This window comes from Coenobita brevimanus, chromosome 107 (genome assembly GCF_032717465.1).
Source record: "Coenobita brevimanus isolate Jiangsu-jjx chromosome 107, ASM3271746v2, whole genome shotgun sequence".
NCBI lineage: Eukaryota > Metazoa > Arthropoda > Malacostraca > Decapoda > Coenobitidae > Coenobita > Coenobita brevimanus.
The window spans coordinates 1,492,897-1,505,426 of record NC_137060.1 but is presented as its reverse complement, the minus strand read 5'-3'; the positions used below and the strand labels follow the sequence as shown (position 1 = coordinate 1,505,426).

Here is a 12,530-nt window from a genome sequence, read left to right as displayed (position 1 = left end):
TGTGGAACTAGGTCAGTGCTCTGCTTTTCATCCGTAGTTACATCTTGTTCTTTTCCTCTTTCCAGATTAACACGGAACTGCCCCAGGGAGCCTTACGTACCGGTAATATCGTCCACATGACCTCATTAGGCCTTATGACCCCTGGATTGACCCAGTGACCCAGCCTGTGTCATCTTTCCCACTGACCTCTTATACCTGCTCTCAGACAGTGACGCGTGTTGTTGATCTCGCCACGTGCCTTGTGTTTATATCGTCACGTGATACTCATCTTAAAACACGTGCTATCTAGTGACTTGTGCTCTACCTACAAATCTGTGCGTACTTACAGGTAGTGAAGAAGTTTGTTTACTATTGCCACAAGGTAAATCACACGTGTTCTTGGCTAGTGATTGAGCAGTGTGTATTTACCATAATTACGTGGTAATCTACACGTGTTCCTCGCTAGTGACTTGTTGTGTTTACCTTTGTCACGTGGTAATTACTTGACACGTGTTTGCTGTTGACTGTGTATATGTACTCGTGTTACTGTCAGCCTCTCTTGACCAGTTTTTGTGCCTTTGGTGACGGCGTTAACCGGTTTCAAGTAGCGAAAGTGGTAAAGCCTAGTCGGTATCTGGGAAATAATAGAATCGAAAACGGGTTGTGTGAATCGCTTCAGAAAATCGTGAAGGTGATTTGACGTGCAACAGTGAACGTGGTCTGAGTTACAGTGAACGTACAGTGAGATAACGGTGCAGTTTAGTGAACGTAGAATGAATGCGTGACAGATAAGTGTGAGGTGTATGTAGCTAAAGTGAACGCATTGTGTAAAGAGTGAAAGGTACACACACTGCTGGTTTGAAGGTGATGTAAAAGAAATGTGAAGTTAGGGATGATGAAGCAAGTGTGAAGTGCAAGTAACCACAACGGAAATAAACTGAGACAGTGAAAGAGAGAAAAGTTATTAGCGACAGTGAGACAAGTTTGAAGTTCGTGCGAGAATACGAGCAACGAACGGTAGCTATAAAACCAGTGTGAAGCGTTACTAGTGACAGTAGTGTGAATGGTTAACTGTCACGATGATAATGTGATATTACTAGCGTCATTAAAAGTGTGATGGTAATAGCAATAGTAATAGCCGTTTGAAGTTAGTAGCTGTCAGTAAGTGTTTGGACATTTACAAGCAGTTATAATGTGTGACGAGTTACTAGCTACTATAAAATCAGTATGAAAAGGTACTAGCGACAGTGAGAGAACTTGACAATTAGTGTTTGAGTACTACGGTAGCAAATAAAGTAATCAGTGTGAAGGTACAGTACTAGCACCATGTAATGATTATGAAAATTTAGTAGCGACAGTGAAAGAAGTGTATCTTGAAGGCTACTGTAGGCTAACCCTGTGCCGGCAGGAAAACAGTGGGAAAACCCGGTCACCATGAAGACTGCCACCCTTCTCACCGTTCTGCTCAGGACCCTCTCCTTCTTCATGACAACAGGTGAGTAGGAGGAAGTGAGGGTGTTGATTCTCTCTCTCTCTCTCTCTCTCTCTCTCTCTCTCTCGTGTGTGTGTGTGTGTGTGTGTGTGTGTCAGTGTCTGTGATACATAAACATTCAGCTTAGCTATCAATAAAACACATCATTGTTAACCTTACCCGCAGCAGAGGTCTTTCCTTTGCTGTATAAGAATATTTAAGGATAGGTAGTATCAGTATGCTAATATAAAGACAATGTTCAGAGGACGATGACGACGATACTGTAATGATTTCAGTTTAGGAAATGTCTCACTAAATAAACTAGTCAGGAGATATCACTAATTAATGTACCTAGGGTTAAAACACACACACACACACACACACACACACACACACACACACACACACACACACACACACTGATTTTTTTCTTGACTGGATGTAAGGTAGACTTCATACTCCGTTCCCTGAGGCACAGCAATCCTCGTACATGGCAGGCATCCTCATGTCATCACCTGCGTCCGTACTGAATACCTAGCACGGCTGTATCATTCAGGATTACAGTGATGGTGAAGGGGTTTGCTGGGTGACATAAAAGTACACAATCATTGCCAGACTTCCGCTCCGAGTGCCTTATGTGTTATCAGATAAGAGAGATAAGGATGCAAAGATGTGTGATAAGAGATGGAAGGATGTGGCAACCCAGCATCACGCCACTGCTGACCACTTCACTGCCATGATGCAGTGTTTATGGTAATGTTGCAACTGCATTCAAATCATGGGTCCTTGAGTGGCTTTTAAGATTTCATAACACCTTTTTTTTAGCGACCTAATTGTACAGAACACGTCAGTATCCACTTGTATATTATTGACGCAAAGTATTGTGATACTTGAGCGCCATAAATAACACAGAAGGACAGGTGTAATAGGCAGCATAGGCTAAGTCGGAAAGGAAGAGGTAAGAGGTGCTAGGAAGTCCCTTATGTCACCTACAAGACAACCCTACTGTATATACCGGTATTTTATGGCGGAGGTTTGTACGCAGATGTTCAGAAGATGTTCCTACATGTATGCCCAGGCCGAAGACATGAATACACACACACACACACACACACACACACACACCATAACCTAAATGATTTAATTGTGAATATGTTTTTAGTGATTTATTACCAAAGGACTTAATGGTCAAAAGTACTGTACGGTAACGAACTAACTGATGTTTGTTTATTTAACATGTTTGGGCTTTGTTGAGTCTCTCTCTCTCTCTCTCTCTCTCTCTCTCTCTCTCTCTCTCTCTGCCTACTTCATTTTTTAATTTCCATATATTTGTCTATCTGGCTACCAGTATTTTTATCAGTCTGTCTTGATCAGTACCTTATCTATAGCTACTTACTGTATACCGATATTAACTCTGCCGGTATTAATCTGTATAGTCTGTCAGCCGCTTAGTACATTAGTCATTCTGTATTTAGCGTTCAGCCATTGTTTCTCTATCCGTCAGTGTAAATGCAATGCCTGTCGTGCTGTTTTAAAACATTATGCCTGTGTGTAAAGCCTATATGTATTTATTTCATCGCTAACTATGACTGATACATAAGCTCATAAAATAAGTGCAGGTATAGGCTATACAGTGTAAGTCAACGTTTAATCATTATTTACTGTATCAACAACAACAATGGTTCTTTGTTTACTTTCCACTTGACGCCATTTTATGAGTCGGTTCGTTATCGGGCCACCGGATCCACTGGCGCTGGTTTTCTTGAGTTACTGGCGTTCTTTCGCGATCGGTTGTGGGTCTCGTGATTGGGGTGTTCTCGCAACTGATTGTGGTTTTCTAGCGATTGGTTCTGGTTTTGGACGACTTGTGTAGTATTGTGGTGACAGGTGGCATCATCTCGCTGGTTGCTGTTATTCTCTGGTGATTGGCGGTGTTTATCTCGCGAATTCAGCCAGTGGTTTATGTAAATAGCTTCAGTGTCATCTAACTGAGGTATTTTGAGGTATTGGTGTTTTCAGAGCCTTTCACAGCCCTCCGACGGTAGCGGAGGGAGAGAGAGAGAAAAAAAAAAGGAATCGTGGTGACGAGGTTAATAGATACAGGATTTTTACCCTCCACCTGACAGTCAGAGGAGGGTGTTGTTATCACTGGGATCAATAGTTGTCCATGCGTAGAGTTGGGCGGCAGGGCTGGCCGAGCGTAGAGATTTCGTTTCCGGCCCAGAACTCATTAAATATTCACTATAGAGTCATGAAATCTCACATAGTTATGTGTCTTATAGTGAACTGGTGCCTTTTGATAGGTAGAATACTGTGTCTTAAGTAGCTATTATTTTTCTAAATTATGAAAAAGTTAAAAAAAAATCGTTTCCGCACTAGAACTCAGAATTTAATACAAGTAGGCTACTGGCTTCAAACCCCCCAGGAATGTGTTAATATGCCTCCTGGTGCCTTTTGTTAGAATGCCATGAGATTATGATAATGTTATGAAATTGCAAAAATACATAAAACTGATTTGGCTATGTTAAGACATTTTTCTATTAAAACTTTGCAACTATTACACCTAGGAGGCAGAAATGTTTATGGTAGGCCTAAATGATTATGTGAATACTGGTATCTAATTATGTATGAAGTTTCATGACTTACCTATTATGTAATCATAAAGAATGGCTGCCTAAATGGAAAAAGCATGAGTCATAAGTTCATCAGATCTGTTCATAACTTCATTATTACCATGGATAAACTACTGAAATTTTTAAGTTTTGTTGTCTCTGTGTTATACAGAGGGTGGGGGGGGGGGGGTGAGGACCGTTATGCGCTTGGTTAGGTGTGCAGGGAGGTGGGGGTATGTGCTTGGTCAGGTGGAGGGTTGCAACAGTGTAGCATTGCCTGTGCTTATATGCTGAAGCATCAGTAGGAGTGGCCCTGTCCGTCTCTTGTTCACTAACATTTGTGGAGGCGAGGTGCTTTGTTCCGATAGACTAGCAAAGCCTCCTAAGTACGGCCATGATGCTCTCGCACCTATTGAATAGCTACCGGTACTTTAGTACTTGTTCACAGGGATGGATCCCCTAAACTGAAAAAAAAAAAAAAAAAATCATCTGGGACAGCAAGACGAAAAAAAAAAAAAAAAGAAGAAGAAGCAAAACTGTGTAGGCTAGGCCAGCTTCACCCTACTGAAATAAAGTGGGGAATTTAGTATCACTCATTCAGGAATTTAATAATGATGGTCTTTAAACATTTTTGGTGTCCTGGGTTTCTGAAGCATAGTTTGACGTTAGATAAAATAAAATGCAGAGCAAGTACTTTGCAGTCCGGGGGTGAAGGGTGAATATGCAGAACACACCACGCAGTCCAATAACCAGGGGAAGAGTTCAGAGTCTTTGTAATAGTTAATCACGAGCATGATATTATTATGTTTGTCGTATATTTCACGGGCTGTTATTCAGTCTGTTTTTGTTTTGAAGTGTTTGGTAGGTGTATGAGTAATGATCAAAGAGTAAACAAGCAATCTCGCATGCAGCATAAACGATTATAATCCATGGGAACGCGTGTAGTGCCTGGGGGTGAGAGGTCTGAGGTTAGGGTGAGTATCGGGATGGATGTGTGGGTGTGAATAAGATTGGTTGGTGTGGGGAAGATTGAGACTTGATTCTTAACCTTTCTCTCTCTCTCTCTCTCTCTCTCTCTCTCTCTCTCTCTCTCTCTCTCTCTCTCCTGACGTTGGGCATAGACTAAACACCCCATTCCCTGAGGTCCAGCCGTCATCCATCACATAAATCCGCATTTCAATGCTAACAGCTTCCATTGAATATTTGCAGCGAATGTCTTATGCCAGACTGATGTCAGTTAATTAGCGGGTTTTTTTTATAGCGTGTCTGTGGGTCATAAGAAAGATCAGCAATGTCTGTTTTAACGAAATTCAGAATAATTAGCTAACCGTCCCCTAACTCAGCGAGGGATGGATCTCCTCTCCTTTCACTGATCCACCTGGTGACCAAGCCTACATCTTTTCTATCCTTAATGACCTAGAGCAGCTTGTACAGCACCCTACTCGTATCCCTGACCGCCTTGGAGAGAGCTCCAACATACTTGAACTCTTCTTTACAACTAATCCTTCTACTTACACTGTTAATGCTTTCTCTCCGTTGGGCTCCTCCGATCACAACCATATCATCTTAACCTGTCCTATCGCTCCGGTACGGCCTGTGGACCCTCCAAAGAAACGTCGTCTGTGGCACTTTGGAGCTGCGAATTGGGAGGCCCTCAGGCAGTACTTCTTTGATTTTCCGTGGAATGATTATTGCTTCCATGGCCGGGAGGCATCTGAGTGTGCCTTACGCATTACAGAGGTTATTCTCTCGGGCATGGAAGCATACACTCCTTTCTCATTTCGTTTGACTAATGCAAGAAAGCCTTGGTTTAATCACGCTTGTTCTAATGCTGTCCGCAACAAGGAGAGGGCCTATAAAAGGTACCGGAACCAACCCACCCCTGAATCACATCTTTTATACGTTTCCGCCCGGAATCGTGCTAAGTCTGTTCTTCGCTCTACTAAAAATAATTTAATCCATACTAAACGCTTTCAACTCTCCAACTCGAATTCTACCCGCTCCTTCTGGCACCTTGCCAAAAACCTTTCAAACAACTTTACCTCATCATCCTTCCCTCCACTTTTCTACTCTGATGGCTCTGTAGCTATTTCTTCTACTGATAAAGCAGACCTCTTCGCTCAGACTTTCTCCTCCAGTTCCACCTTAGACGATTCCGGTGCTGTTCCTCCATCACTTCCCCCCCTCTGACTTCCTTATGGCTGATATTAAAATTTCTTCAGCTGATGTATTTTCTGCCATCACAGGCCTCAGGCCTAATAAGGCGTATGGGCCTGATGGAGTCCCTCCTGTTGTTCTCAAGAACCGTGCTTCTGTGCCTACACCCTGCCTTGGCAGACTCTTTCATCTTTGTCTATCAACTTGTACCTTTCCTTCTTGCTGGAAGTTTGCTCTCATTCAGCCAGTCCCAAAGAAGGGTGACCATTCCCAACCCTCTGACTATCGTCCAATTGCTTTAACATCGTGTAACGCAAAAGTTTTCGAATCAGTTCTAAATACTGTAGAAAAATTTTAAAGCATCTCTTCTATCACAACCTTCTTTCTGATCGTCAGTATGGGTTCCGTCAGGGACTCTCCACTGGCGATCTTCTCATCTACCTTTCAGACTCCTGGTCATCCTCCTTTCCGGACTTTGGCGAAAGCTTTGCCATTGCACTTGACATCTCAAAGGCTTTCGATCGAGTCTGGCATAAATCTTTAATTTCCAAACTGCCCTCTTACGGTTTCTATGCTTCTATCTGTGCCTTCATCTCTAGTTTCCTTTCTGGTCGTTCTGTAGCCGCTGTTGTAGACGGCCATCGTTCTTCTCCCCGTTCTTTCAACACTGGTGTTCCTCAGGGCTCTATCCTATCACCAGCTCTCTTCCTTTTATTCATCATTAACCTTCTAAGCTGTACATCTAACCCTATCCAGTCATACGCTGATGACTCCACCCTTCACCTTTCCATTCGGTTCCCACAACGTCCACCTCAGCATTTACTTCAACAAACAAGGGATGAGGCTATGGCAAACCTAATGTCTAACTTGGCTCGTAACTCTGACAGGGGTAAAAATAATCTGGTTGTTTTTAATCCATCAAAGACTCAGTTTTTACACAAATCAACCAGACAAAATCTTCCACAGGTATACCCACTAACGTTTAATAATATTCAGCTGAATCCTGCATCATCCTTGAACCTGCGTGGGGTTTCATTTACTCGGGACTTATCTTGGAAAGAGCATATTACATCTCTTGTAAAATCTGCTTCCATGAGATTCGGTGTGCTAAGCTGACTCCGTTCCTTCTTTACCCCTGCACAATTGTTGACACTATACAGGGGTTATATCCGCCCCTTTGTGGAGTACCGGTACAATTCTCATGTGTGGGGAGGCTCCCGACATACAGCTCTTCTCAATAGGGAGGAGTCAAAGGCTTTTCGTCTCATTAATTCTCCTCCTCTTACTGACTCCCTTCAACCTCCTGTCTCTTCGCCGCACTGTTGCATCTTTGTCTCTTTTCTGTAGCTACTTCAATGGTCACTGCTCCTCTGAACTGTGTGCATGCATTCCTCCACCTCTACGACTGGCGCGTAGCACCCGTCTAGCAGCAAACTCTTATCCCTTTTCTGTCCAGCTCTCTAATGCAAGAGTTAACCGTTACTCCCAGTCCTTCATTTATGCAACAGGTCAACTCTGGAACTGTCTACCTCTGTCTGTATTTCCTGCTTCCTGTGATCTACAGTCTTTCAAACGCAGTGTGTCTAGGCATCTCGAAATGATCGGATCTTGAATTTGGCTCCCTCTTGTATATTGTTTTTCTCTTGGAAGGAACAATAATTGCGGGCCTACGGCCTTTGGTTCCTTCTTTCTCGCATAAAGAAAAAAATAAAAAGTCCTGTCGGACCACAACCCACTACTATATCCACACGACCACCACCTACTCCATTGTACTGCAGCCTTTCTTAAGTAAATTAATAATGTGTGTATATAACCTTTGTGAGTACCGATACTGAAATTGGAATATATTGGCCGTATAAAAGTACCGTAACTAGAAGTGTTTGTAACAGTTAAAACCGGTGGTCGATTATTGCAGTGTCTGGAACCTTAGGCTAGAGCCAAAGAGCAACGATACTGGATTTGGCCTCTCCTGGTAGGCTAGTTGTAGAACCTTAGAGCTGAAGAGCAACGATGCTGGCTTTGGCCATTCCTGTAGAGTGTAGTGTATAGGCTAGACCATATTCAGTGTTGTGTATATAGTGTTAATTGTGAATAATGTTTGCTTTTCATGATAAAATTGTGTTGGTAAGGTTAGGTTGGTGTGGGAGTGTGTAAGGCCATGGACAGAGTGAGTCACGCTAATCACATTTACCTGTTCTGTATTCTCACTTTCACCTCTACCACTGTCTCATGTAATCTCTCATTATCTCTTCATTTCTCACTCTCGTTTCACTTACGGTACCAGTATCCTCTCTCTCTCTCTCTCTCTCTCTCTCTCTCTCACACACACACACACACACACACACACACACACACACACACACACAATTATTTTTTTTTTTTTGGATAACCACAGAATTTGCCAGTCAGGAAGAAAATTCGTTAAATACGGTAGTTTCACATTTTACAGTAATCGATTATGTGCTTTGGAACTTGGCACTCATCTGAAAAAATTGTCTCTTGTCAGCTGGAATAGACTGATACAGATCTTCCTACCATGAGAAGGGTTAATGGTGACAGTATTGACATTCAGGCTCCTACAGCTTATTCTCATCAGCATAAAATCGCCTGACGTTAGCTGGAGTAGAATACTACAGATCTTCCCACCATGAGAGGGGTACGGTATATAAGAGTGGCAGTATTAACACTCTCTGGCGTCTGTGTCTTTCTGTCAGCTGGATACAATCGTCTACTGCAAGGTGGAACAGAGTAATACAAATTTTCTAACCATGCAAGGGGTTATGGTAACAGTATTAACACTCTCTGGCTTCTGTGATTTGCTTTCAGCTGAATATAATCGTCTGGTATTAGCTGGAATAGAATAGTAGTGATCATCCGATCATGTATGGATTAATGGTGACAGATAACACTAACTTATTTATCTCAGCTGCATGAAATTGTTTGATTTTTACTGGAATAAACTAGTGGAGTTGTCCCGGCCTTGAGAGAGTTAACAGAATTTATTGATGAAAGGAACAGCTCGAAAACATTCTTACGTTTTCCAGTTACCAATCAGGTGGACACTTCAGTGCAAACTGTATCATCATGAAACTCCAATGGAATATTTTTGTTGGTAGGCTAAACCTTGGAAGTTAACTCTGTCAGGCTCCTGTGACTCACTCTCGGATGAATACAATTGTCTGTCCTTTGCTAATACTACGGTTGTTCCCACCAGGAGAGAATTAATTGCTAACTTCATTGTCATAAAATACCGGTTCCAAAGAAATAATTAAGTTTATAAGCTTCGGAAATTGTCAGTAATCGATCGGTAAATTTTCTTATCAGTGAAGTACTTAACGAGGAAGACAGTTTCATAGTATTGAGCGTTCCATCACTTGCGCCAAAATTTCTCTGTAAATTTGATTATTACCGAACACCGATGGTAGGCAATATGGGAGTTTATAGGTCTTGGAAATAGAATCGGTTGGTAATTATTCTTAACAGTTAAGGAAAGTGCGTTGAGTACAGGGTGGGAATAAATGCGTTTGAGACAAGAACAAATAAATACAGTAGGTGTTGGTAGGAAAGAAGTTCAGGTGTAATGTATAGTTACACAAAAGGTGGCGGGGAGCCTCCGAAGACCACGGATGCTATCAGCAATACAATGTGTATAATGTTGTTCTTGCTGCTACCGGTGACAGACGAGTTTATTAAGCTTACTAGAACACCCTATTAGTGGCCGGGTCTGACTAATAAAGGCTGTACCTAACTCATCTAGTTAGCAGGACTCCTAAGCTAAAGAAAATCGCTTCGAGGTAGCTGTACCATTACGACCTTGGTATTAGCCTTGACTCCAGCCCTAACGTGTGAGACAGTTGTATGGAAGAGGTGCCAGGGAGCCTCCTGTGACCACACGAATGCATTATCATCATCACCACCACCATCCTAACATTTTTCCACCTATCAATAAGGTGAGGCACAGGAATATGATTGCAGTAAAACCGTCCAGTGGTAGCAAGAATTAAATATTTACCTACAGGAAAAACAAGGATGAGGTGCCAGTAATTCTGAAGTCCACAGGAAAACAGCCTTAGATGTGTTCCGTTGTAGCCTAAAAGCAATTCCGTTTCGGCTGAGTCCGTTCTCGCTTACAGTCTACGTATTTCATGGGTCGTGTGTGTGTGTGTGTGTGTGTGTGTGTGTGTGTGTGTCGCTACTTTTTTTTTTTTTTCAATGCTCGTGTGGATGATAGCATTTCGTTGGTTTTCGTTTTCTCATGTCTGTGTTTTCACTTATGTTATATAGATCTTGAAGTTTTAAAGTGCTGGATGAAGATAATAATATGTATGCACACTGGATCCAAAAAGTTTGACCCAGGAGGGTAGCATTGCTTTCCTAAATGATTGGTGGACGTACAGTCGGCACCAAAAGTCCTGTCGCCTTTCCTGCTTTGCTGATTTTCTCTCCATTAAATTTAAAAATCAGTGAGATGGATCCGCAGCATCTGAAACTGATAGGTCAGTGTCAGTGTTATCAGTGTTGGCTGCTGTGGATTCACCACACTGATTTTCAGAGTCGGTGAGAAAGATTAAAGAGGCGACAGCGACAGGACTTTCGATGCCGACTGTACCTCGTTATGTCCCAAGGAAATTAGTCTGGTATCATTTTAACATATATATAACAATATATACTGTGTAGGAAAGGTCATAGACAAAGCAACAGTGCATCCTCATTGAATGCGGGTTTACAACGTGGCCTGGAATTACTGTACAGTATGGGGCATATAGCATTAGCCATCACCTGTGCTGCATGACTGTGTCTTGTAATGTGTGTACCCTTACTTTTTGGAGCAAGTGTACATATCGGTATTAGAGAGAGAGAGAGATTGCTTAACTGTTATCCTTGCGTCAACTCTGGTACCGATATTTGGTTTAACGCAGTTATATTCAGCTGAAGATGAGCCACATACACCTGAGAGTATTAATACTGTTTTCATTAAGCCTTTTATTATTTTGTTAATTTTCTCTTTTATTTAAGCTACCATCAAGCAGTTTAACCTCTTGTCAGGTGACGTAGCTAGTTTGTATTTTATTCCTGCCACTTTCCGACACTTTCATTCAGCTTAGGGGAGTCTTTGCGAATTTGGAGAGAAAGATACGGTACATGCTTCATCAATTCCTTCAGTACGAGAAACCTTTCCTAAGCTTAATAAAATCGCCGGGATGTAGCAAAAATAGCCTAAAACAAGATGCCATTGGACTGACGGGATATAATTCACTGCGATATGTGTAGGAGCTTGCAGAGTGTTAAAGGGTATTAATGTAACCCCTCCAGTTTGAAAAGCCAGCCAGTATTCATAAAATCATCTGTTGGCAGGAAGAATGAAATAAGAAACGAACAGAAGATACTTCCCACCTTAACTCATGTTCGCCAAGTCAGTCCACAGACACCAGCATCACGACAACAACTTCATGGACTCGGCTGAATATTGGACAGCGGGATGCACTTTTGTTTTATTGGCTTTTGTGTTCGTGTTTCTTGGATCGTTGAGTTTTACCCATCTCTCTCTCTCTCTCTCTCTCTCTCTCTCTTGTGTGTGTGTGTGTGTGTGTGTGTGTGTGTGTGTGTGTGTGTGTGTGAGAGAGAGAGAGAGAAAGAGAGAGATCCACGTTTCCCTTTATTTTTCACCAGTTCACCAGTACAGTAGCTAATTGATTTAGTCTGTACACACTGCTGGCTCAGAGGTACCTAACAATATTACTTATGGGGTATATTGTGTTGTGTTTCCTGACTCTCACTTTGACACTCACCTTTAGCCAGTGATTGATATTGATTTTCGTGAAACAAAAGCATCGCTGGATGATAACGTATTGATTTTTGTGAGATGGATGGCAGCTGTAGCCTAAGCATTTCATTGCGATGGTTGGTTCCATATAGCCTCTTAGGAATACCGGTATTGTCTGTTCTAGGCCAAATATACCGATAATTGTTTACTGGTGGCAAGAATAAGATAAAAATGACATCCATGGGCTGAAGTGGTGAAAAACGGTGCAGTCAAAGCCTAAATGTGGGTCAGGAGGAGGTAAGGATGGATGCAAGGCAGTACCGGTGAAACAGAAGGTTGTGATAGTAATCAGTGATGTGGTGGACATTACCAGTTTATTAATTGTCCATTGGTGTTACCGTGTGTACGTTCACACCACAAACTCCTTTAGGTTACCTTCATAGAAAACGTATGAACCTCCACATGATTTTGTGAACTTATGAGAGAATTTTTGTATAGGACGGGTTAGGTTTTGCCTTCATTTACTCCATCATTTTTAAGACGAATG

General features: G+C 42.1%; 1 protein-coding gene across 1 annotated transcript in view; it reads left to right on the top strand.

Moving 5' to 3' along the window:
* Positions 1 to 1,345: 1,345 nt before the first annotated feature.
* Positions 1,346 to 12,530, top strand: part of LOC145416637 (uncharacterized) — a 333,488-nt gene continuing 322,303 nt past the window's right edge. Inside the window, exon 1 of the mRNA XM_080285572.1 lies at positions 1,346 to 1,474. Within this exon, the coding sequence (XP_080141698.1) occupies positions 1,414 to 1,474 (61 nt within the window). The 5' untranslated portion in view covers positions 1,346 to 1,413. The remainder of the gene's footprint in view (positions 1,475 to 12,530) is intronic.